Source organism: Notechis scutatus, chromosome 3 (genome assembly GCF_049901735.1).
Source record: "Notechis scutatus isolate UNSWTSFEM ecotype Mainland chromosome 3, rNotScu1.2, whole genome shotgun sequence".
Classification (NCBI taxonomy): Eukaryota; Metazoa; Chordata; class Lepidosauria; order Squamata; family Elapidae; genus Notechis; species Notechis scutatus.
The window spans coordinates 54257199-54284828 of record NC_142011.1 but is presented as its reverse complement, the minus strand read 5'-3'; the positions used below and the strand labels follow the sequence as shown (position 1 = coordinate 54284828).

At 39.6% G+C, this 27630-nt stretch overlaps 1 protein-coding gene across 1 annotated transcript; it reads right to left on the bottom strand.

The window, feature by feature from the left end:
- Positions 1 to 14727: 14727 nt before the first annotated feature.
- Positions 14728 to 27604, bottom strand: CYB561D1 (cytochrome b561 family member D1). Its single transcript, XM_026677900.2, has 3 exons — positions 27474 to 27604; positions 18690 to 18727; positions 14728 to 15338 (listed from the first exon to the last, which is right to left on the bottom strand). The coding sequence occupies exons 1-3, from the start codon at positions 27589 to 27591 to the stop codon at positions 14838 to 14840; spliced, it is 657 nt and encodes a 218-aa protein (XP_026533685.1). The 5' UTR covers positions 27592 to 27604; the 3' UTR covers positions 14728 to 14837.
- Positions 27605 to 27630: the final 26 nt, after the last annotated feature.

Sequence of the window (27630 nt, the reverse complement as noted above, 5' to 3'; positions counted from 1 at the left end):
TTTCATGCATATTCTGCCTACCCCATGCTTAAGATAGCTTGCATTAATATTGTAAATAGTAAAATATAAGGCAAAGAACAGAAGCTTTTTGCTATTCCTCATAAAGTGCCTTTGAGAAGAGGCTGACTTACTTAGGAAAATACTCTCTATCAGTAGACAAAGTATTCTGACTTTTTAAAGATAACTCTGGACATTTGCTTCCAAAGACCAGAAATTTATGTCGCATACACAAGTTTATTCATTTGACATATCAAGCATAAATGTTTGACACATGAGTGTGCATAGGTCAACATTTTACTCCTATTTTAGGTAGACTATAAACTCTAGACCTAAAATGGAGTTTTGGGGGAATTCAATAAAATGGTAACCCTCCAAGCATAAATGCAGAGCAGGACAGTTACATGCACAATCAAACTTCTGTTAATGCACGGTGTAAATTAGGGCATGCACACACTCAAAACCACCTGGCTTAGTTCCTCTCACAGTTTCAGAGAGAACCATTGTTTCCATTGTTGAAAGAATTATCCTTCTGGGTTCAGTTCCAAGTGGGGAAAAAGACACTGGAAACATGGAGGCTGTTGGAAGGTTTAATGGTGGACAGGACCACATGGCCTGGAGCTCCAGAGTAAAAAGGAAGAGATAAATAAAAGAAAGAGGCTGAGGTGCTGAGAGTGCCTGGGTTTTATACCCTCTGTTGGGATTTGAATTGAAGCTTGTTTCTAATTGGTTGTCAGACTCCCATGGGGCCATACAGGGGCAACTCTGTGGCTGTCCTGAGTTCCAGGCTTAGTTGAGCCTTGCTGGATGATGCACTCAAAGGGCTTTGGGCAATTGCTATAGTTTTATCTGGAGATCTTTGTTATGTAAAGTATTCTGGCCCAGGCCTTAATGGCCCACCCATTAACAAAGGTGGGGATGAGTTTCTGCTTCTGAGTTTCTACTCTTTTTAGGGGAAATATTCTGCCTTTTTAATATTTCCTAGGCTATTTCAATTTTCTAGGAGAGGGGTGGGTGCTAACTTCCCACACCATGGTGAAATAGATGGCATTCAGCAGAAGCCTAGGTACAATTGAAGTTCAGAAACTATGGCATTTTTTTTAATAAGACATGTTCACCTTGACTTTTAAATGCAGCTAAAATATCTCATTCAGCCAAGGCATTAGAGGGGACATGATAGCAGTATTCCAGTATTTGAGGGTCTGCCACAAAGAAGAAGGGGTCAAATTATTTTCCAAGGCACCAGAAGACAAGAAACAATGGATGGAAACTAATCAAGAACAGAAGCAACCTGGAATTAAGGAGAAACTTCCTAACAGCTAGAACAATTAACCAGTGGAACAGCTTGTCTTCAAAAGTTGTAGGGGCTTCATCAGTGGAGGTTTTTAAGAAAAAGCTTGACAGCCACCTATCTGAAATGGTATAGGGTCTCCTGCTTGAGCAGGGGGCTGGACTAGAAGACCTCCAAGGTCCCTTCCAGTTCTATTCTAATTAATTGATTGCATTCCCATTTAAAACTTGCTTTATTTCCTATATTTTGTATTACTCTGTACAGGTAGCTTATTCCTACGAAGGAGCGATTGGCCTGAGGTCAAACTAATCCTAGGCATGAGCTGGACCCTGAACACACAGGTATTCCAAAAGTCTACGATTGGTTCTCTGAAATGTAATCCTGCGTTTGGTCCCTCTCAAAGGTATGAGCCAAACATCGGAAGGCAGCACCAGGGGCGGGGTGGGGGGAGGAGGAGGGGAAGCCACCTCTTGAAGCTTTACACAAGATAGAATAATGTAACACTGCAGACAAGAAGAACGATCTGATTGGGACAGAAGGCAAGCCGAAAGGTCCCATCAGGAAACAGGGTGGCTGTTGGCTTTGTAGCTGGCTTTGAAAGAAGGGCAAAGCGACACACAGAGAGCGAGTGCTGCTTTGGTCTCTGGCCCTCCTCCCGCTTCTTTCCATCTGTGAAGGAATGAAAGCAAAACAGGACTTCTTTGCCATGAAAAAAAAAAAAAAACAAACAAAAAAACAAACAAATTCCTTCAAGTACAATTCAGGAGTCTCCCAGGCTGATGAAAGGCAGCCAGCTCAGACAAGCGGGAGTGAAAGATCAGAAACCAGGGAGGCCTCCCGGTCTCACAGCTTTAATACAAAGCTAAACGGCTGAAAGGAAGCTAATGGGCAAGCCCCACTCATTGATGGGAAAGGCCCTTCTTTTACTGCCATTGTCTAGCCATCTGTCACTGCATCCACTCCGATAACTTGCCAGCCGGCTCGGTTGAATTCCCAGCTGACATCTCGCTATGCGAGGCAGCTGCAAGGCAGTCTTGATTCCATGGATACTGAGAGAGGGGGGGAAATAGCAGCTTGTTCATTGTTTGGGAAGAGGAGAGGAGGTGAGGATGCAGAGGAAGAGACCTTTCTGAATGCTTGAGAAAGACGGTTGTATAATAAACCTTAAGGCTGCAGCCTTATGCATACAAATCTAAGAATAAGAGCTACTGAATTCAACTGGATTGGCAGCCTTTGAGCATCTAGAACAGGGGTCCCCAAACTTGCCAACTTAAAGTTGCCAAGTTTGGGGACCTCTGATCCAAAAGCTCCAGCCCTTTAGTAATTGGTACCCAACTTATAGTTGTGTGAAAAACCAAAGAGCTTCTGTTATTTAGAATAAATAACTTCAGAAAGAAATATAAATAGGTCAAAGAACCGAGTCCATAGAGCATTTTCACACCAGACTTATTTGGTAGCTCTGCAGTGGGTTCTCTCTATGAGGCCATTCTCGTAGAGGAATAGATTGTAGTTCCACACAATCACCAGCCTTGCCTCCTTGCTGGACTTTCACACTACTGAATCAATATCTTCTTGCATGTTCTCTGGCCTTTCAATGGACCAGGAAGATTGTGGAAGCCATCAAACTGGCTGGTGGAGGTGCAGGAAAACCGATGCTCTAACTAACCAGTGCCCTGCTCCTGTTTCTCCTTGCAGCTTTTTCTTTTGCAATGAAGAAAAGAGTGACCCAAACTGAAAGACCTTCGAAGCCATCTTCTGAAGTGGGAGGAAGAAAGTAGAGGTAGAGACATGAGATCAGCCCAGAGTTTCCACCAATGAAAAACCACCCATTCTTTTCTCCACAGAAAACTCTTTAAAATAATGTTCTTTGGAGAGTCAGAACTTAATGTTACCATGTACCTGTTTCTCAAAGCCTATATTGAAAGGCTAGAGATGGGAAGGGACCTGGAAAAGTGATTTCCTTTGCAATAATGCCTGTCTTCTGGCAGGCCTAACAGCATCTGGAAAAAAGTGTGTTTTAATTGCACTTAAGGGACAAAGAAAGGCGAATAGGACTCACCTTCCGTTAACCTTATTAACCACTAAAAAAAAAAGTCTGAAGTATGTTTTGATAATCTCTGCATTTTGTCTGTGGTTGGTAAAACTTTAGCGGATTGTTAGATAATGGATCCAGTCATTACGATGACCTAATCTTTATTAGAGAAGCATGGATTTGACTTAATGATGCTAAATGGATTTTGGGATCGACACTTTATGTAGCATTTCCTCCCCATAAGATCTCTTCTGGGTCATCTGTATCAATGCAAGATCTTTAACCAACAAACAAAATGCTGTTTTAATAGACTTAAAACAGTGAATGACAGGAAATTCAGAGTAACCTTTTAAATGAATACATAGTAAGAGAAAAGTGCATGGAATTTCCTTTCCAGTTTTCAACTGATTCATTTGACATAGCTTTATGATATAGTCTTAATATCCCCTTCATTACTTGTTTAGTAGCCAAATTCTGTGTTGCCACAATGAAAATAAGGCATAATTAATCTCAGGAATAACCCTTTCTGTTTTAGTGACCACTTCAGATTTAATATACAAGTTCTTTAATTGTTTTACCTAATTTTAGATGATGTGCATTTTTTCTCCACAGATTATTTTTTTAGATAGGATATTTTAGACTTATCCTTGCACAGTTTATTAACATATAACATTAGTAGCTTACATACACTTTTATTATAGCACCTCCTTGTTAAGTCTCATCCACTTGATGTGACTTTCCTGTGTATACTTTGTAAATTTTGCTGGTCATTGATTAAATAAACATTTCTGGTACTTACTGATAAGTCAGCTATCAAGACTTCTTAATTGGCAAAGAGTCACTGTATCTGTTTCAAGTATGTATATGTATATAACTTAAATCAGGTACAGTAATTCCTTGCCAACCAAGAAATCATATGATATCCCCTGCAAATGGCATTTGAAAAGGTCAAATGAAGTCAGAACCTGGTGGCTATTTGAATGGATGACCCCTTAAAAAAAAATCTCAGGATTGTAGGTTACCTTGGAAAATCATCCTGGAAGAACAAAAGAGCAAACCATATGCATGTTGTTTCCAAAAAACTAACAAGGATATGTCCATGTAGAGCCCAGGAATTGTGCTGTGCTCAGGAGGAATTTGTGCCTTATCACCAGGAAAAAAACACCCCACCACCCTAGAGAATAATAATTCTATCCACCACATAGTAATAAAATAATTATCTGCCAGGGTCCTTATTTCTCATATTCGCATACTTCACTACTTGCTTAGCTGCTTTGGGCAATTTTTGCAACTAGATTTTACTCTGCATAAATTATGATTTAAAATGTGTTTGATTCATTATTCACCAAATTACACTGCTATCAGAGAGTTCTGCCTAACAGCTTTGACAGCTCAAACTTTTCCTTGTGTAAGCAAAATTAAAGATACAACAATCAATTTCTGATGTCTTAATGTTTGTAGAAGCAGACAGGTTGATGGAAGTTTTTAACAAGCCCTAGCATTCTGGAATCTAAATTACCTTTCATAATATTATAGGGATTGGAAATTTGGAATTTATAAACATTATCCTTTGCAGCTGGAATCTCTCTAGGATTTTTAAGAAGCCCTACCAGAAAAGGCTTTTCTCTCTGTTATCTTTTTTGTTTTTTGGTATGTAGAGGATATATGGATTCATTATGTGACTTCAAGCCATTTTTGATTCCAGAAACTACTTCGATTTTCTTCATGATGATTTGTCCCAAAGCTGGCTTTTCAGGTCTTCCAATGGTACATTCATTGCAACTCTAACTGAGTCTATTCACTTTGTTGCTGGTTGTCCTGCTCTTCCCTTTCCTCTCACTATTTCCAGCATTAGAGCATTTCCCAGAGGTATGCATGAGTGATGAAAATTGTACTCATGGTTTCTAGGTTTAATTGATGTATAGCTCCATTATGTTGCATGATTTAGAAAAGAGTAACGTTAAATTAATTTCCCCTTTTGGCCCCCAAGTAAACAGAAACGGAAGACAGGAACCGACACAGAATGGAGTTGCTCCAACAGCAGCATCAAGGTTTTATCTTAACCCTACTGAGTATGTAGAGGTTAGGGTGAAATAATTGGAACAAGCCTTAATCTTCCCCAACTGGGTACAGTTGCCTTGAGCCCAATTGAGCCACTATTTAAAACATATAATCCAGGGGTATCCAACTCGCAGCCCACGGGCCAGAGGCGTCACATGTGAAGGGAAAAAGGGAGAAGTGAAGCGAAAGAGGAAAAAATCCTGATACAACAATGTGCCGTCGCTGTGACGACGTGAGTTTGACACCCCTGATATAATCAAAGGCTGGTAGGGGTGGTGCATGTGTATCTGATATTTATTTGTTACTGTTAACATCGGTCATTATCCCCAGCCAACCACCTTAAACTGACTTGCTGGGATAACAAGCCTAAATGGAACCAAGTACGGTTCATTTTGTTCTCTGCTGAGGCATTCATGAGACTATTATAATGAACATGCTGACAGTGAGCACTGCGGAGGCAAGTTCATTAGTCAAAATAAAACTCATTTACTTGGAATACAAACAATAACAGAGATTAGAAATGGCTGTCGTGAATTTATCATCAGCTGCTTTTTCCAAACTTCAACCCTTTTAGATGCGCTGCAACAAGTCTTCCACTCCTGTTGCAATAAGAATTGCATCCCAAGATATCTGAAGAGTGCTAGGTCCAGGAAGTTTGTTGTAAATTATAAATTAAACAGAATACATTGTCATATCAACACATATGATATACTCAAGACAAAAGAAGATTTAAGTTAAGCAGCATCTCACTGTAACTGCATCAGGATATAGTGCAAACAGAATAGCTACTTTCTGTACCCTAAATTATTTTTACCTGGTCCTCCCCAGTACTAAAGAATATTACTGTCTTTAGAGGAAGACTTGCAAATGGCTCCCCCTTGTGGATTATTAATCCACAGGTAAAACACTAGTTGGTACTTCTGATCTCTTGAACCGAGAAATTAAAAAAAACTAAAAGACTAATCCATTTAGTGACACGAGTATCCCTTGTGCAAACATTTGTCTCACAGAATCAGTGTTGCATTTTTGGCTAACAATTTTGTGAAGTGGAGAAACTGCCATGTACTTTGGATCACTTGGGTACAGAATAGCCTGTCATGGGTGGGAGAAAAATGCTGTTTCCCTCAAAGCTGCTTCGGTAAAACTGATTGTAGAACATTTCACATGCAGGCAGCTTTTACTAGCAATTTTAAAAGCATGAGCCTGCCATGCTGGGAACCAGAGCATAACTTAAAGCGAAGGGCAACACTCACAGAGTCTCTCAGTCAAAAAAGCAGGAGGACCAATTTGATGTTTTCTAGACAGTTTGATTTTCTTCTCCATAATTGCCAGTTAAATGTCATTATGAGAGCTGAATCCCATCACAGCTGGAAGGAAATAGATCACAGAGTGTGGATTTGGGCATTGCCAGAACTCTCACATTTTGTAAACTGGTCATTCATAATTGAAAAACTAATGATACAAGTGGTTTTTCTATTCATCTTGTTCCACAGTTATTTGTTCAACATCAAATAATCAGCCAACAGTATAGGTTGTAGTGATATTTGTTTCTATATTGGAATAACACATCTTAGTTTCAAAGTAAACAGTTCACAGTAGAATGTTTGTGAGACAAATGGTCATCAACTTAGTATATTTTACCCTAGCATGTCAAATAAACATCACTTAGTGAGTCATGGTGGCACAATGTTAGAGTGCAGTACTGCATGCTGCTTCTGCTGACTGCCAGCTGCCTGAAATTTGGCAGTTCAAATCTCATCACGCTCAAGGTTGACTCAGCCTTCCATCCTTCTGAGGTGGGTAAAATGAGGACCCAGATTGTTGGGGGCAATAAGCTGACCCTGTAAACTACTTAGAGAGGGCTGTAAAGCACAATAAAACGGTATATAAGTCTAAGTGCTATTGCTAAGTGCTATTAAATCATTCAAACTCAAACAATAATTGTTTATGTTTATATTTAAAGTTCTGACAGGCTGCTACCAGAAAGAGGTTTCATTTTGTTTTTATATTACAGTATAACTGCTTTTCTAGTGTTTATTTCAGAATTGCAAAAATAGCATACTTTTTTTTGTAATATGTTTTAAGAAACTAATGCATCTAGTCACATTAATGGCAGCTTTACCGACCTACTAACCTCAAACTGTCTTTACTTCCAATTCTCCTTTACTCATTTATAACATTAGTATTCTTGTGTTCTGTAACAATGAAGTAAGTGATCATTTGCAAGGAAGTAATCGATAATGCATTTCATGAGGTCAGCTCAGGCAGAACAACATATAAAGAAACTGAATAATTGCTTTCTAGGGGAAAAACCTTAGCTATTAAAGATTCATAATTGCTTCATCAAGCTGATTCCTCTACTCAAAATCAGCATTGTTATATGATTTTTTTAAATAAGAAAATATGCAGGTAGAGATTATATAAGTAAATAAAATCAAATGACAAAATCATAAAATTGTAAGGGACCATCTAGTACCAAATGCAAAACTTAATCCATATTAGAATTCAGATTAAGGTGCTGTCTCGTCTCTACTGGAACCCATTGAATAAACAGGAAGCTACCTCTGCTCCAAGAAGTAGGTTCCATTGTCAAAGTGTTCCTTCTGCAAGGAAGCTTTCCCTATCATTCAGTGGTCTTTGATTGTTTTCCTATAACTTAAACCCATTATGTCGCAGCCATCACTCTGTGGTTTTGGTCTTTTTGTCTATGGTGTCTCTTTAGGAACTTGAAGAACTTTGGCAACATCATAAAAGTGGGAAACAAACAAACAATAGGCGGGTAAAAATGCCAAATCCAATTTAAACATCTAGATGACTGTGCAACTGACCACTACAAAAGAAAGCAGGGATAGCACCAATAGTAATGGACCCCTTGGATGTAGTCCCAAAGAATCTAGAGCACCACTTGAACACAATCAGCACTGACAAAATCACCACCAGTCAACTGCAAAAAGCAGTTTTATTTGGAACAGCGTACATCCTGCGACAATACTTTTTATACCATCAAACAAACTCTTCCTAGCTCAGGTCAGAAATAACTCAATAGATGGATATATCATGTATCATATATAACAGAGGTATCATCTGTTATGGAAATGTGTACTCCCACACACCATTCATTAATAGCATTAATCAACAGTTTTATAGCAATAATCAAGCTGAATCTACACAAGGTATATATTTTATGGGAAAGGTGAACATAGGCGGGTGGGAAGTGCAGATAAACAGATCAACAGATCTGATACTGTAAATGCAAAACTGTTATAGGGGAATTGCAATTCTGATCCCGGTCTTCTGAAGTACCACCCAGTATTAATAAGAAAAAAAAATGAAACTGGTGATAAAAGGGAACTTCTTCACCAAACAAAATTATGAAGTTAATGTCAGTGCATTATTAGCAATTTTAAAGATGATAATTTATGAATTTATTGCAACAACAAAAATTGCTGCCAGATCCTAGTTGGGTAAAGAGGGTGCATATTAAAAGGCTCATGTGAAAACAGCCAAAAATGGAGAAAGAATGAAAGGAAAGGAAAAGGAGGGAGGGAGGGAGGGAGGGAGGGAGGGAGGGAAGGAAGGAAGGAAGGAAGGAAGGAAGGAAGGAAGGAAGGAAGGAAGGAAGGAAGGAAGGAAGGAAGGAAGAAAGAAAGAAAGAAAGAAAGAAGGAAGGAAGGAAGGAAGGAAGGAAGGAAGGAAGGAAGGAAGGAAGGAAGAAAGAAAGAAAGAAAGAAAGAAAGAAAGAAAGAAAGAAAGAAAGAAAGAAAGAAAGAAAGAAAGAAAGAAAGAAAGAAAGAATTCTATAAAATAAAATCTTTTTATGAAATGGTGATACAATTACAGGTTCAGACAAACTTGAATTTTAGCCTTTGGTAAGATTGAATGCATCTAAAACTAGAAAACATTTTAATTTTTACATGAAGCTTTTGCTGTTGGAGTATTTTGTAGAGAAGGGATCCAGGCACTGTCTTCCTGCTGAGGTCTTATATTTTCCTAATGTTATTTTTGTCATTTTTCCAATCACTAAAAATTCATCAAGAAGGAAATTATGGAGTGTTTATCTAATCTACTTATATAGGCACCCAATCACATGCAACCCAGAAGGGTATCAGAATAACTCTAGAGTATTTGGTGATAAATAGCATTGGGGACTCTCTGCTTTCCAGACCAATGGGCTTGACATGCTCAGAAGCAAGATTTATTGTGCATGGGTTTGGCACTGTCAAATTCTAAGCCTCCTTCCTAAGAGAAAACCACTCAATTACACTTGTTTATACACATGCACTCCCACCCACATACCATCTGTATGCCCAGCAAATAAACAGGACAACAGAGTTGGTGCTATATAGGTTTACATTGTCAGTATATGAAGACTTAGTTTCAGAGATGTTTCCTTGAGGTTAATCAGAAAATTAAGCAAGTCAGTATGTGAAATAAGAAAAGCGAAGATTCAGAACATTAACACACCTCAATATAGAAGTTTTAAATACTGTGATCTATTCCAGGAGAATAAGCACCTAGAAAGTAAGTTCTCCCTAGTCCAGTTCATTTGTATTTTTCACTTATTTTAAAGTAATCTTTGACTTGCAATCCAATTGAACCCAACATTTCCTACTGCTATGCAAGGTAGTTATTAAGTGAATTTGCCCCACTTTACAATTTTTCTTGTCTTGGTTGTTAAGTGAATCACTGCAGTTATTAAGTTAGTAACAAGGTTAAGTGAATCTGACTTTCTCATTGACTTTGCTTGTCAGAAGGTCAGAAAAGGGGATTATATGACCGTGGCACTATCATAAATATGAGGCAGCTGCTAATCATTTGAATTTTGATGGCCATGGGGTGCTTCAATGGTTGCAAGTGTGAAAAACAGTCATAAGTCATGTCAGGTGCCACTGTAACTTTGAATGGTCACTGAACAAACTGTTGTAAGTCAAGGACTACCTGTACTATAACCTACACTTCTAGCCTTTTTTTTTCCAGCTACTTTCCATTTTCCATTCCAGAGTCCTGCCGGGCCAATGGTATAGCAAATCAGAAAGGTGCTGCTGCAATTTCAGCAAGCTAACTCAGAACATCAAACTGTGTTGCCAGATACAAGGAAGGCCAATAGAATAAACTTCCTCCAATTGGTGCCTTCCAAATATTCCTATCATACTGTAATTCTATAATATACTATAATTCTGAGTGCTACAGTCCCATCATATCTACTGTAGAAGACGAGCAGTTTGGGAAGGCTGCAGTAGAGATATATACATATGCTATACATGCAATAAGAACAAAACATAACATTAGGTGATTTCCTCAGTCACATGGAATGTCAAAGCAAAATATCTGAATTATATTCAACAAAATTTTACTTGCTGTCAAAATATTGCTATATTACATGAAAAATATAAGAACACAAAAACACCTGTACGACTTTGAATTTTCTTCAGATCTTCTGTTTCTGATTCATCGCTCTAGAGTAAACTGATTTTAAAAATTTGCATGACAATCACAACTGCAAGTAGTGGGGGGGGGCATACAAGATGCAAGACCACAGTTGCAAAATTTACTCCTTAAGACTTACCTATAAGCTTTGTAGGCACCTGTTTAACAGAGACATGTTCAGAGAAACATGGCACTCTTTTGGGACCACACTTTACATTCTAACAGGTGGAAAGGTGATAACTTATCTTAGCCTGACACTGTAATGAAATCATATGACAAGGAAACAAAGGTAGAGAATGGAAAACATCTGGCAATATAAAACAATGGAAAAAATACAGGAGCCATAATACTGAGGCGGCAGCAGTCCCAGGACAGTTGTGTATCTAGTTCAGGGATGCACTAATCACACTTGTGAATGACATGTGGCAGAGCTGGGATGGGGAGCACAAGAATGGTTCTTCTTGGTCTCTTAGCAGTTTTTGATACCACAGGCCTTATAGTACTATCTGTCAGGATTCCGGCAGTGACCCCCCATTTAAATCATGAGTCTCGAGCCAAACTTCCAAAACTTAAAAAGGATTTATTGGGAGTTAACATGTCCAGCACTGTCTGTGTGTAGCCAACTCTGAGACACATAATTCATTGTCACCCTTGACTCTGGTTTTCCCCCACCCCCTGGGTGTATCATAATTCATATTCTCCAATGAGACAGATCCATAGCCAAGAGTCATCAATCATGCTCTCCAGTTAGAATTTTGCGTGGCAGAAACTTCAGTCATCTAGTTACTATCTTTGAAAACATTTATGGAATGCACTTTTGGTTTGCAAGATGCCGCACTGCTCCCTTGTCCCTTTCTGTTGGCAACTCTATAAATACCATAGAAATATTTTATGAATTGACACTATCCTTCTGGACAATGGGGGATAGGAGAGGGAGACATGGCATTAGGGTGCAATAATTCCCCTTTCTCTATGGTTGGTTTCAATTGATATTGGTAAGAAGTGTAGGGAGTCATGGAGATTACCTTGGAAAAGCCTCCAGATGCCATTAGGACAGCAAAAGAGCAGAAAATTGTTTTTATTCGCTGTGAACAGGAAAGTATTAGAAACAAACTCAGACTGGATCTCTCCTGACTCTGTAGGGTATAAGAGGGAAAACAATCAGACATGCAAGATTCTGTTATTCTAATCTGTATCAATAAAGTATAATTCCACTATTCCTGTGAAATCAGTTTTGTGATCTATATACTTCACACAGCGACCGAGAAGAGACAGGTCAATGAACTGATGGTGAGGAATCACAATGCTTGATGCTCTGACCCTTCACATTTTACACCTCATGAGGCTACTGAATCAGGATATCCATCCATTTGGAGTCAGGTATCATCATCCGTATGCTAATGATACTTACCTATCTGATCCTCCATGTTGAAGTCATGCTTCAGTGCCTAGACGCTGTGAAGATCTAGATGTGGAAGAACAAGCTCAGGTGGGCTTCTGCTACCTGTACTGCCCTGTTTAGGTCTAATATGCAAGCTAGACATCTCCTGGACTCACATTCCTGTTTGAAGAGCAAATGTTAGCTTGGCCAAGAGGCCTTTTGCATAGATTCACCTTGTATGCCAATTGCACATTTTCTTGAACTGAGAGACCTTTCTAATGGTCACTAATGCCTCAGTCATGTTTTGGTTGAACAATTGCAATGCTGTCTACCCAGGGAAACCTTGAAAACCATTCAAAAGTTATAGTTTTTACAGAGGAAGCAGTGATTGGTCAGCGATCTCGTGTGTCATCCAGCTTCTAAGAGCTTCATTGACTACTAGTTGGCAATTCAATGTGCTATTTTTTATCTTTAGAACCCTACATGGCATAGCATTTTGTTATTTAAGGAAGCATCTGTCCTTTGTTTCTGCCTGTCCTGTAAGGCAGAGGCCCCCAACCTTTTGGGCACCAGGGACCACTTTCGTGGAGTTTCTTCTGCGGACCAGAGGGGGAGTGTGGTTTTTTGTGCTGCCTACATCCTGCAAATGGGCCTTGGGGACTCCTGCTATAAGGCTTGGGTCTCTTCCTGGTTCTGCGAATTAAGTAATGTCATCAAGCCCAGGAGATGGGCCTTTTTGGTTGTAGCACATACCTCTGAAATACTATTTCCAAGATTTACATGGAAAGGGCCATGGGTTAGGTGATGGTCTGTTTTTATCTCTATAGATAGGAGAGAGAATTTGCTGTTCTCCAGATGGTGCAATCTTTTGGGTTGTTTTTTTCTTTCCTGTTTTAAATTCTAAGCCGTATAGTTGTTGGACTGAGCACCTTAGAAATGTAAAATATATGTGCTGTCCCAGCCAGTCTATGGGAATTGGATCGTTACTTAGGAATTATGAGCTGTCCCCTTAAGGGAATGCATCATGGTAAATGTAGTTAAAGGTATCCTGGAAAATGTAGTTCATGTCACATGGCCACATCTGTAATCCTGATTGGTCACTGAATTGACCCTTGATGGGTTGGGGGAGTTTTCCTCACTTTGGCCTGAACTCCCTAACTCATGGGAGGAGATAACCATCTTTTACTACAAGGCAGATATGCAAAGGATTGGTCATTAAAGAAAAACTTCGTCACAAATGTGAGTTATGAGGATACCTGATGAACCAATAAATGTTCTTTGTTATGGACGTCTTGTTGAGATCTCTCTGCATCTGTACAGTTTATAAATCCACCTCTGTACAGGATACAGAAAAATATAAATATACCAAAAACATTTCCAGCTTGAGGGTGAATACTGAGTAAATTGCATATTGCAGGCCTCTTTGCTTCTGAGGCAATGCTGTGCTGGAACTCCCCCGCACACACACACACACACACACACACACACGAAATCATTGCCCTGCAGTTGCTTATTATTAATATTGTAATTGCCAAATGGGTCTAAAAGGCCATAAACACTTTGTGTTTGTCAGAGGAGAAAGTGGTACAAGCACACTTTTATAACTGAATAGGCAGAAGGTTGTGAGCCACTTCAGTGTCTCTTTCTCTTTTGTTTTTAAATGAACCAGATATGGTCATGCGTGTTTTTTTTTTTTAAAGTATGGGTTTGTGGGGCTACATAGTTGAAAACCGGGCTAAAATGTATCTTCTCAATCTTCTAACAGAAGAAACTTGATATTTCTTGCCCAAATATTTTAATTTTTATGTGGAAGGATATAGCCTGTAGGACTGAGAGTAATAAATACTGCCGTAAGCTCCAGTACTTCTTCGCTACTGTTCAAGAAGGAAGAAAATTGGCAACTGTGGCCACCCTGTGCTTCTCAACAGAACAGCATTGCGGATTCAAGCATGAGGACCAGTTAAACATCCACGTTGACTTTGATGTTTGACAGCTGACAGCTAGAAAGCTAGACAGAAAATAGCAAAATTGACTATTTTAATTAAAGAGAAGAGCCTACCTAGATTTGTTTCTGATTGGCAACTGCTTCTGGACCTTTTTGCTCATTTTTTTTAAAAAAAACGTTGATTTTAGATTTTGATCATTAGAATGACTTTGTTATAGAAATGGTTTGAGATAGAAATGGTTTAGAAATGCAAACCAAAAAGTTAAGGTTATTTTTTTTGTATTCTCCTACACTTAACAATGCCTGAATTCACTTTTTTTTCCTTTCTCTTTGTACCTTTCTTCTTTTTCCTTTCTAACTTTTGTTTCTTTTTGTATTTCTATCTTGCAATAAACTTTAATAAAATGTTTTTTAAAAAGAAAGTATGTTAACATTTCCAGTATAATAGGATACACGCATTGCTGTGTGTTAGGAAAATAATCCCTTGTCTGGGTGCTCTGAAGATCTGCTGAATTCTAACTCGTAATTTCCCTCTAGCATGTCTACACCCAACCAACCTATGGAACAAAAGCAGCAGGATGCATAGAATAATTAAACAGGAATGTAATAAAGATCATGATAAAAAGAGAACACATAAATAATATCGATAGTGTTTGAAATGTTTATAGTGTTGAAATGTTGATTCCTGAGCGGAGATCACACCTCAAACATACTGTCTCTTCTTTGACAAACAAGTTCTAGAAATCTGGTTCATAATTACGAGGGCTGGACAGAAGATCAATCCCAGGCACAAGTACCAAGCTATGCCTTTGATTTGGGCCTGAAACCAGTCAGAACAAATGCCCAGTACTACAGTAGAAGTGGCCAGCAAGTAAACTATCAGTCCGTACACAGTGTGGCATCTCCAGAGCTGAGCCGCTAATGAAATCCTTAGCAGTTGTGGAAAGAGCAGGCCCAATCCACACAGGACTTGCCCACAGGTGGCCAATATAGTCACAAGACCCAGGATGCTGTGCCAGGAGATGAAGTGTGGGAGTTCGCTCCGGTTCTTGCTGGAGATAATGAAGACCAAGCCCAAGGTGGCAGCCACGAGGGCCAACATTTGTGCAATCCAGTGCAGCTGCACTTTGGCTTTGTGGGAGCAGAAGAAAAGAGAGGCCTCTGGAGAGAAGATCAGGAGGGCTTCCGTCAGGCAGAGGCAGAACTGAGAACATAGGAACCCATTAATAACAAGGCTACTCCTAAAGTAACAACTGAGGTAAAAAAATATACATTTTGCCTCTTTAAGTGGTTTGTTTTTTAAAATACCCTACACCCGTGATGGCAAACCTATCGCACGCATGCCAGAAGTGCTGTCTATGGTCTTGCGAGCCATCGCCCCAGCTCAGCTCCATCACATAGGCACGCCAGCTGGTCTTCGGACTTCTGCCACGAATGCATGGGGGGCAGGATGCATATGGGGGGGGCGCATGCACAGGGGACATACGTGCATTCATGGGGGACGTACACACATGCACAAGGGATGCGCAAGGGATTGCATTTTAGGGACGTGCAGGTGCTTTGGGCACTCGGTGCCGAAAAGGTTAGCCATCACTGCCCTACACCTTCATTCCATTTGCAACTTTTGGGAAAGTAATAATTGTCCCCCAAGGTTCAGCTCCTAGTAGATTCCTCACACACAGATAATGGACAGGTTCAGCCCAACCTCTCCTGGTGCAGGTTTTCAATATGCAGTAAATGATAAGGTGATACATATAATAGAAAAGCACTTAAAAATCAGTTGACTGATCTGAACTGACACGAGAGAGAGAGAAATACTATTCACATGAAGATTAAGAGGTGTGTTTACTTCAAGTCAGGTTCTACTCCTAGTGATTTCATAGACGTGTCTATTTAGTTCTCTGGGCACTTCTATCAAATGGTTTGCTTTTTTTTAAAGATTTTTTTAATCTTGCTTTTATTGATTTTATGAATAATTCAGAGTGGCAAACGTACTAATATTCCCCCCTCTTCTTATTTTCCTTACAACCATAACTCTGTGAGGTGAGTTAAGATGAGAGATTGTGACCGGCCCAAAGCCACCCAGAGTAGAACCGGTTTCGAGCCTGCTACTATCAGACCAAAACATTTTTCCTGATTTCTTAATGAAAAATTCCTAACCTAATGTACAATGCTGGGATTTCCTGGTCATCTCCTATGCAAGCACTTAATCAGGTCTGTCCTTGCTTATTGTGAGACAAGCACTGGCCACTGACTGTTTAGTCTGGGGATGGTACTCAGCAAACTCACTTAATGAGCATCTGCAAAAACTGGAGAGAATGGAATAAAGGCTGATCTTTAAGCATTCCTTCTGTGCTGTTCTACGCTGTCATTGCCACTTTGGCAGCCCTCCTAGCATGCAAGCAGAAAGAAGAGAAAGCAGAAATATCACCCTTCCCTTTTTCTCCCCTGCCCCAAATCACACACCCCTCATGATCTGCAGTTTACACCAGCGGAGGGCTTCAAATTTTTTAACAACCAGTTCTGTGGCCGTGGCTTAGTTGGTGGGTGTGGCTTGGTGGTCATGTGACTGGGTGGACGTGGCTTGGTGGTCATGTTATTGGCTGGGCATGGCCAACTCAATATCACTCACATTGAGGCATGCATCTCCTTGCCTGGCCTTTCATGACTGTGGAGATGCTGCAACAGTCATAAGTGTGAAAAATGGTCATAAGTCACTTTTTTCAGTGCCATTGTAACTTAGAATGGTCACTCCACACAAGCAAAGTACCAGCAAAGGAGGAGAAAAAAACTCCAGAGAAGTTCCTGAGACAGGAGGTCTAGTCCTGCCAAGAACGTAATAAGGGTTAACAGAGAGGCAGTTTCTGTAAGCAACACCAGAATGTTTCCTTCCTGCCTTCCTTACAGGATTAGGCCGGTAATTTCTTCTAACAACCGGTTCTCCGAACTGCTTAGAATGTTAACAATCGGTTCTAGAGAATAGGTGCGAACTGGTAGAATCCCATCCCTGGTTTACACCTTAATCAGACATGCATGTACAGGTAGTCCTCAATTTACAACAGTTCGTTTAGTGGCCATTAGAACATACAACAGCACTGAAAAAAGTGACTTTTTTGATGTTTTTCACACTTAAGACCACTGCAGCGAAATGAGTAGATTAACATTGGCAATTGGAGAAGAAGAAGAAATGGAGTATTATATGATTTGGGATTTATTTTATAAATGGTTGGAAAATAAAGTAAGAAATTAAATGATATTGTTATAACGATATATAACGATAGATAATGCTGAATAGGCTATAATGTGAATGTAAACTTGGTAAGAAATGTATACAAATATTAATATGTGCACAAGATATATGTTCCCAGTCGACACACTGTATAACTGAAAGTTGGTTTTATTTTTTGTTTTTGTTATAAAAATAAAACTCTTCTTATTTAAAAAAAAAAAAAAAAAGACCAGCATCCCCATGGTCACATGATCACAATTTGGTTGCTGGGCAACTGACTCATATTAATGATGGTTGCAGTGTCTTGGGGACATGTGATCACCTCAGTGGTGGGAATTCACATTTTTTTTACTACAGGTTCTGTGGGCATGGCTTGGTGGGCATGGCAGGGGGAAGAATACTGTAAAATCTCCAGTCAGAAGTGGTATTTGCCGGTCCTCTGAACTTATCAAAATTTCCGCTACTGGTTCTTAAGAACTGGTCAGAACCTGCTGAATACCACCTCTGGATCACCTTTTGAGACCTTCCGCCTAACAATGTCAATGAGGAAGCCAGATTCACTTAACAACCATGTTACCAACTTAACAGCTGCAGTGATTCACTTTAACAACGGTGGCAAGAAAGGTCATAAAAAGGGGCAAAACTCACTGAACAGATGTCTCACTGAGCAACAGAAACGTTGGGCTCAATTGTGGTCGTAAGTAAAGGACTACCTGTATTTTGGGCTTCAAAGGTGACCTTTGGGCTTGGAAAAGTGTGCTGGGCAAAAGCCAGGCAGAGCCAGGAGCACTACTGGATTTAATTTTAACGACTTAGAATTAACACAAATATTCCCCAAATGGTTAACTGGGAAGGGGGGGGTGTAATCTAGGGGGAAGACATGCATAATTTAAAATGTTGAATTTTAAAGAGAAAGGATTTGAAATGATAGAAAGAAACTGCAAAGCTTTCTTTAAAAAAAACAAAAAAACCTTCTGCTTCAGCAGCTGAATGCACAATTTTTATAGGACAGAAAACGTTTAAAGATTCTTCAGGCAAACCACACCCATTATGACTGTACTGTTCTTGTTGGATGGCTCAAGTATTATTCAACAGGTGCCTAGAATACAGTACTTGCCTGAATGAAAGCACACATATATAGAGAGAGGTGTACGTGTTGAACGACTACTGACATCTGCAAAAGAAGGACAAAAGGACTTTCTGCCTCTCTCTCTTTAAAAGGCAACCTGTAAATGCAGCCTTAGCATTTATGCTCATTTTCTCACAAATAAAGCCAGGAAAAATGAACAATCCTGGGATATATCGAATAAGAAGAGAACAACTTACTGCAATTGACATGAACACCGGATGCCAGGAAAATAAACCTGGAAGAGAAAAAAAGGAAGTCTATTCAGCTTTGGCAAAGCAATCTAAAAATAAACCTGACTTCATCAGCCAATTTGATGCCAGGAGACCGTAACAGAGGAAGTCTGATCTTATGCGTTTCTATGTTGCTGTTTCTGATGGTTTTATACTTTATACTTTGTTTTTTTTTATGATTTATTGATGTTTGCTTATCTCAATCATGTGCCAAGTGGGAGAGATATAAAATCAAGTATATAAATACATGTATTGTAAAGTTGTGACTGCAGTCAAACAAGTGAGGGACATCTTTGTATCTTGACTATGGAAGGTTCTGGATATCAGCCTGTGAACATACAGCCAACAGTTGCCAGTGCTAAAATGATGCAAGGAAAATATGCTAAGGTTTAGTTACAATTCTCAGCCTGACTTCTCTGGCTTTCTCAAAACGCTCTATATGTAAACTACCTGTATATGCTTCCTGATTTCAGGAAGTGTGACTTGTTCCAATTGTAACATTTACAACATTGTCTTTCAGTGTTTCCAACATTTTAGCAAGGACAGAGAGGATGGTAGTCTACATTGCAGGATCTAAGACAGCTTGGGAAGAATAAAAGAATCCAAGCATAATGCAGCATTTCCACTCTCTAACAAGATAATCCATTCCCCTCTAAATAGTCCTTTTTTTTTTTTAGCCTTTTAGCAAACCCTGTCTTAAACATTTTCAAGATTTGCTCCACAAATATTTTATATATTTATTTTTAATAAAGGAAACAGAATTTGGAGCACTAGAGAGCTGAAAAATGAAACCATAATTCACATAGCATGGAGTTGTTAGCTCTCAAATCTTTATGTTTTTTTCTTTCATACAAATCTCTTTACATGCAGCAGCCTTTTAATAAATACACCCTCATATTCAACACCTGCACACAGAGTATTTGACACTGTTCCTCTGAAATAAGAGGGGAAAAAAGATGATTCCTTTATCTAGAAAAGACGTTACTGTTTTTAGGTTTTAACTATATTGCATTTAATGTTTTCCCACAATTTCTTCAAGCTCTCTAAATTTATTAAGTCTTCACCCAGACCTTTTTCCTACTGCTAGGTTAAGTCTTATTCGCCCATCCTTTAGGCAACAGAAAACCAGCAAAAAATGTTCCACCCTCATTGCCAATCCCTATTCCTGCCTCTATTGTGTCTCCCAAATGGGATCTCCTGATTTTACATGCACAGTGCACAGTATGCAAGGCAATTACTTCAATCTTCCAGCTTTGCTATCCTCCCTCTTTTGCACGTCAATAGGCTGATGGCAAAAACATCTGCCAATCAAGCCACTGCATCAGTAATAGGACATATTGAGCACTAGGATTATGTATGTCAACTCTATATTGCTTCCTGACCATCCCACCCCACCCCACCCCCACTTACATCCAATTTTGTCTTAGTCAGAAGAGTTATCTAATTTAGGCAACAATCGGTTCCGATAATAATTTACAAATCCAACCCTTATTTTGTGCATGCTGTTGTAGAAGTGGCACAGCTGGTACATTTTCCAAATATACATACCTGCAAGAACTATTGGCTACCACAATTCCCAGGTCTCGTATTTTGCTAAAGCAGTAAGCAGTAAGCAGCTAAAATGCAAGGCCATTTTAATATGTCTACCATGTTATGTACTATTTTTATACTTGGGGGAGAAAGTACTGGATGTACTAAGGGCCCGGACAATCCCCCTTTCCTGAATTTCCACCATTGACTCTGATTATGCAATCAGCCAATTGTTCTAAAACTTTACTTTTATTTTATTTATTTGACCAAGTGTGGTTAAGACACACAAGGAATTTGTGTCCGGTACAGAAGTACTCGGTGAACTTGCACAACGGAATATAATAATAGTAGTAAAAGGTACAACCAATAAAAGGGGGAAGTAAAAATAATAAAAGGGATAAATAATAATTCTGCAGCCACACCCTAAGGGTTAATATACATACACATCAGACAAAAAAAAACTTAGTACACTAAATACACATCAGATGTGTGAATCCAAGCAGGTGCTATCCAGTTGCCCGTCATCATCCTTTTGCTGTTGGGCCAACCAGGCCAAAAGTGTTACACATTGTTGTCTATGACTAAGAAATATGAAGGAATGTAGACAAAACACAGCATAAGAAAAGAGCATATAAGACTTCGCACCCTCTCTTCATCATTTATAAGCCTTATTATAACTTGAGGCATAGCAAGCAGAACTGTAAAGTAACCTTGTTATCCCAATTAACCTGGGGCATTCATAGCCAGGGAGGGAGGGGGAAGGGGGAGGATCAAGATAGCAACTGTGACTGTGTGATCAAGGCCCTGCTCCTCTTTTACGTGTGAGACAGCCTCCCTGTGCTTGGGTGCTAAGGGAGGGGTCCACCCTTCAAGGTAGACCAGACTAAAAAACCCAAGCTATGAATCTTAATACCTCTTTTATAAAGGTTATACTAACAGAAGCTAATGTGGCTCCCTCTCCTTCCCTTTATCTGCAAAAGAAACTAGGGAGGGTCATTTGAGATGCTTTCTCAAATTGCATTTCTGCTTCAGATTCAAGTTTATTTTGTCTGACTGGTGTCCTGGCCGTGTCTCTTCCTCCAGGTCTTCAAGTTTACTCTTCCAAGCCCATTACATTTATGCATATTTCTACTGGTCTTCCTGAAGCCCTCTAGAAATATGGTTGCCCCGGCTTCTGAAGCTGTGTTGCATAGGTTTTATGTGCCTTCTGTGGTACACCTGCCATAGGAAGCTTCAGCCTTGAAGACTACTGAACATATTTGATACTCTTGAGCCAAAACTCAGAGCAGGAAGCTCTTGACACCTATTCAGCAGGCTTCACCTGAAGAAGGAAAGCAGGCGGCCTCCAAATTTTCTTCCCCTTCTTCTCTTTTTATTCCCATCATACACAGGCGGGCAACTGAAGCATGAGAGAATTTTGGGCAGAGTTGAATAGCACTGATTTCTTCCTATCAGTGAATGACTTTAAGAATCAGTGGTCTAGGCTGATAGGACATGTATTCCTTCATTCGGCTCTAGTGGCCAACTCTAGTAGGGTAGGCCCCAAACCTTGCTTCCAAACGATTCACTGATCCCCCCGATTTGTCTGGCAAAGATCAATAACCATGGCTTTTGACAAAGAACAAGGAAAGGGGGTAGGCTGCCTTCACAATAGCCAGGGACAAGTTAATGTTAGGCATTCAATGTTCTTTAATATATGCTTAGTTATTCTTCATGCCAAGGAAAGCAGAGTATGGGAATAAGCGAATAAAAATGTGCAGACCTCCAAGTCCCTTCTCCTTGTCAAGTTGGTTTCAGTCATCTTCATCCATCATTTAGGCATGTGCACACAGTCACACTCTCAAGTCAGTATAATACTGACTCCTGGCTAATGCTTGGATAAATCCCTCCAGGTTTCTTGGCAAGATTTCAAAAGGGCTTAGCCATTGCCTGCTTCCTAGGGCTGAGGGGGAATGACTAGTCCAAGGTCACCTAGCTGGCTTTGTGCCTAAGATGAGCCTAGAACTCCCAGTCTCCAGGTTTCTAGCCTGCTGCCTTAATCACTACACCAAACTTGCTTTTAGTCTTTTTAAGTCAACCTACCTCTCATCATCTAGGATCCACTATTTTGGGTCAGATCACAAAAGATAGTATCTCACAGCAGCTACAAGGTTGGGGCATCTTTCTTTTAGTAGGGATAAGTATTTCAGGGAATTTAAGAGATTTTCTGGTGTTACCTTTTCCAAAATGCCCCTTTCGTAACAACAGAATATACAGTATTTTCAATTTGTGCAGGGAATTACCGGGGGGTGGGAAGGAACTACAGCTCTGTTCCAAATCCTCTATCAATTGAAAAAGCAGTACTTTTCAAACAAAACACAGAATTGCAGGGCAAATATAATGGCTAGGTTCAAGACTAGAGGCATTTCATTGAACACCCGTCCTGTTTTCCCAACTTCCGATGAATACATCCCAGAGACACTGGACACATTTAATCTTAATGGGTTTTCTTGAAGATTCTTCAAGTTTCGTGTTTTGGGGCAACCCTTCTAAGTCGACTAAAATTTCTAGGTTATACAACAGTGCTCAGCAATTTTTGATACCAGTGTCTGGAGAAGCAGACGATTGCAAGAGGTGGAACAATGAAGTGAAGGAATCTGTCTGGTTATTTCACACATCTGGTTCGGTCCTGGATTGTCTTTCTTTTTTTTGTAGTGGGGAGAGAGAAGCCTGTGTGAACCTTGAACTATACATAATGCAGTACATTTAGACTTAATAATAATAAAGTACAAATGTACAGTTCAAAACTCAGGCCACTGTGTTTCCACTCTTAAAATGGTAGGGTTGTGCCATATCCAGTTTTGGTAGATAAATTGTAGACATTAAGTTGCAACAACCATTGGAGATGGCCATGAATCTGTCAGCTGGGGTAGGGGGGAAGAGATTTTGGACTACGTAGCATTGTCATATGGATCTCTCCATAACAACAACAACAGCAAATAATCTATAATGATCACTTTAACAAAAATCAGATTTAGGAGAACTGAATCAGCCTAGAAGGAAGATACAGCAATTCAGAAGCATAGGGGAGAAATCTCCATATTGAAAATACTGTATCATTTGCTCCTCAAGAAATACAATGTACTAACTCAACTGTTCACCAAATCTCCAGAGCAAGTTTTAATTCTTTTGTATGGGTATATTGAAATACAGGGAGGAATATTCCATGAGAAACTTAGAAATTAAACTTAATAGAAATTCACAGACTTCACGATAGAGCTATGTACAGAGGCATGGACACAACTGAGCTTTGCCACAATATTCAGTATCTGAAGTAATCAAATGAATTAATATTTTTCATTCAACAAAATTAGAATCGCAAAATCCTATGGTAGTCTTCTGAGCTTTCCCATGCCTTTCCCTTTACTGGGCTGCTGACTTTAATGGCATTTCACAAAAAGAAACACTGCTGTACTGCTTCTATATTGTCTCTTCCCCGCTTCCACGGTCCCCAAATCTTAAACTGGCTCTGAAATACGCTGAACATACCAGCCCTGTTGATTTCAGCAGAAATACATTAAGGAGGTTAAAACCTAATGGAAATCTGTTCCACTTAAAAGTGCTCAACTCTGATTGAATCATGCCTACCGGTATTATTATAAATATAAGAAAGCTTTCATACACAAGTGGTTCTACACATAAAAGAAACAGAAACAATCCAGCAACCACAGAACTGTAATGTCTGTTGTATAAAATCCACTGATGCTGTTGGATTCCAAAATGAGAAATATCCGTTATATACTCGAGAGCTGTCAAGTTTTAAAATAAAACTTTTTTTCCAGCAGTTATTTCAACAGATAAACACCATTCTAAACTGAAAGAACTTAAGAATACCTCATAAAAAGCAATTGTAATTTCTAGGGATCTGCAGATAATGAAACAGATTTAAGATGGATATTATACAAAATTTTGAGCACAGTCTGTGCCTGGCACACTTGAAAACAAATATAAAACCCGTTTCTTGGTTATCTAATTTTAGACAGAAACAAAATAGAATTGATAGATATGTGCTTAAACCAAAGTCATTTATTAGGTTCCAAAATTCAATTTTATAATGGCATGAACACACTCTCAACAGAAATCAAGTGCTGCTCATTTCCTCCTGCACAAAAACCTATCCTAGTTTGCTCTTGAAACTAAAAATAGCCATTAAAAAAAAAGATGCCACTATGTTGTTGTGATGGATCTGGACAACTAGTAACTTATATGCATAAGTCCATATTTATTTTCTTAGCATTAGTATATAGTTTATGATTGCCACCTTTAAGAATTGTTGTCCCTTTACAGTCTTCCCTATGGCTCTAACTTATTACCCTAGTTGTCATCTAATCCTGTTTTTCAAAATCAGCCAAAGTTGATGAAGTGGTACCACCTATAATAAGCGGAACAAGCATTATATGGCCTTATATGTCAGTTTGCACATACCGTAGTTTCTGCATATAACATTTATTTAGGCTCTATACTTGATTTCTTATTAGCCCATGTGTGCTGGTTAGACAGTATATACTTAATTTAGGAATGAGAGCTGCCCCCTTAAGGGAATGCTTCATGGGAAATGTAGTTAATACCTCATGGGAGATGTAGTTCATGTCACATGGTCACATCTGCAATCCTGATTGGTCACTAACTTGATCTCTGGTGAGGCTGGGCGAGTTTTTTGGGTTTTCTTACCTGGACCCAGCATCGAATGGGAGATTTCATTTGCTATAATGCTATGGGATGAAGATAACCATCTTTTCACACTATTGAGGCAACTATTGAGGCAAAGATTGGACATTAGATGAATCTCAACATAACTGTGAGTTATACTTTGAGGATGCCTAATAAAATCCAATAAATTAACTTTGCATGGAAGCCTTTGTAGGGTTGAACTGCTTGTCCCAGAAACTTTGGGGACATGAAAGTACTGCCTGGGACATGAAACCATGTATCTAGCATGCCAAGAAAGACACATGGCACATAGCATGGGCAAATCAGTGTAGCTTGCGCTTTCCCTAGAGCTTTTTACCTAAGAAGATATGACATTTGAAGTAGTCCAAGTTGTCATTAGCTAACTTTGATATACATATTATGATGACCCAGAGTGTAACACAAATGTAATAAAATCCAAAACGTAAATAAATGTCCTTTAATGCCTCCAATTTGGCCCCACTGTTCAACAATTCTCAGTTGGAGATAAAACTTATTCAAAAATAGTCTTTAAAAGAAAGCAATACAGTCTGAACTTAATGAACAGATAGATGTGAAATAAAAAACCCAAAACAATGAAGGAAATTCCACAACGGACCAGGAAAAGTAATTACCAACTTCAAGGAGATAACAAGGCACAGTCTGTTGGAAGGACGCCAAGGTAACTTCAGCCCAAAATAAAATACACTTTACTTCTGGCAACGCTGTGTTGTAACGTCTTTCTTATATAGTATTCTCCCCAGCTGCAACTAATGAGGGGGATCATGGCCACTTCCTCTCTCATAAGCCAAGTTGTTTCCTTCTCTGTTCCTCCCTGTGTGTCCTAGGGTGCATAGGGGATGGGCCTGGTTCTTCCTCAGACTGTCCAGCCGGCCTCTGCCCTTCCCCTCCTCCACAACCTCCAGAGCCACACCTCCATTCCCTGTTGGCTGTTCCTCCTCTCCCTCAGGGGAGTCCAACTCTACCAAGGGCATGACACATATCTATTGTCATATTGCATGTTGCAAACACAGGTTTAAAAGTTCTTTAAATCACATACATAGCCAAAAATGTATGGTTCCAATTTGGAGAAAGTTAAGGTTTGGTTCAAATGAAGTAATTTTGCAATAAAACCTTTGGTTTTGAATACAATTAAATTGCTAGAAATGAGAATTGCAGCCACACAAGACACTAAATTACAAACCAGTAACTTGTACAGTATCATAAAACTATTAACATGTTTGTTCTTTACCATTCTTGCTTTGGATGAACTTTTTAAATGATTCCCAGCTCTCACTCTCTTGGAATAGTAAGTAATCTAAATGGTCAACCATCCATTAAATTCAACCTGATTCTATCTTGCCTTTCAACTCTCATAACTCCCAAACATAATCTAGCTGTCACCAAAGCACCATATGATTCCATTACTATGAGACAAGTAGGCAATCAAAATCATTTAATGTAAGACAATTGTCCTGTAATATTTATTTTCCATGTTAATACTTAACATTACCTACCACTCACAGGAATAATCTCACACCTCCATTTTCCTAGTTCAGAGTCCAAGAGCATCAGTATTAACCTATACCCCAAAAATGCTGTACGGTACCATAATTCTAGGTAGTTAACATGGGGAAAAATTAAAGCTTATTTAACCAGTATTTCCTCTAAATAATGTAGACTAAGGAACCGTACATTAATCAGATATCTTTTTTACCTCTCTGCAGATGCCCAAGATTGTTTTATTACCATTTCTCTTATCTTTATATTAAAATAGCAACATCCTACAAATGTTTAAAAAGGCTTCCTTCTCCATCTCCAGATACAATGGGGCAAGAGAAGTCATATTTCATAAGCTAAGCTATAGAGAATTATCTCTGCTCATCAGCTATTTTGATACACTGCAGTTTAATACAGTCTACACTTTCTCACCAAAGCGTAAAGCAAATATAGATGAACCCAAAAGGCAGCACCTGGAGAAGAAAAAGAAGAAAAAACCACGAACGTGCAGTGATGTTCACAAAAAAGCTTCTTGCTTCCGTGATGGTGTAGAGTCAAGACAGATTTTCACAGGTTTTTTTCCATTGTTAAAAGCTTCCTGGTTTATCCATCACCCTTTGTAACTCTCTCGCTTACCGTGTGCAATTCTTCCCCCACTGCTTTGGTATTTAAATATTTATATATTTTCCTGATTTTGGCTCGTCCCGCCAATGTGACGCTATCTGCCAGCCTGACATTTACTGCTTAACTCTTAAGCTCATATGTGAATACATAAAAGTTAAAGACAAGCCGCGATTATTAGGCGGGCTCTCCCGCTGCCCTATCGTTAAGGTTCCGAACCAATTGCCTCAGGAGCGACCCAAGTACGGAGAGGCTACCCCAGGACAACCCAGGGGCGCCAGAAAAGAACAGCCTTTTTGTGGGGGGAAAGGGACGACCTGCCGCTTTCAAGGAAAGAGTCCAAAGCGAGATCAGCCGGTACTGGGAGTAACCGGAAGCAGGGGTGTCACTCACTAGTGCCAGGCCTGGAAAGCAGCAGCAGAAACACGGTCATCCCCCAAGCTGCCAGGTGGGCCAGGGCCCCGCAGCCGCGCCGCAGCCAAACGCGGCAGCCGGCGGGGGCGTCCGGCATGACGAAACCTTCCACTCCCCCCGCCCCAGGCCTTCTCCT

Excerpts from the sequence above, each read along its gene's own strand:
- CYB561D1 (XM_026677900.2), bottom strand. The coding sequence starts at position 27,591 with ATGCCGGACGCCCCCGCCGGCTGCCGCGTTTGGCTGCGGCGCGGCTGC. Across the intron at positions 18,728-27,473 it reads GCTTTCCAGGCCTGGCACTA|GTTTATTTTCCTGGCATCCG; the intron begins GTGAGTGACACC and ends TTTCTCTTCCAG. Across the intron at positions 15,339-18,689 it reads CGGTGTTCATGTCAATTGCA|TTCTGCCTCTGCCTGACGGA; the intron begins GTAAGTTGTTCT and ends CTATGTTCTCAG.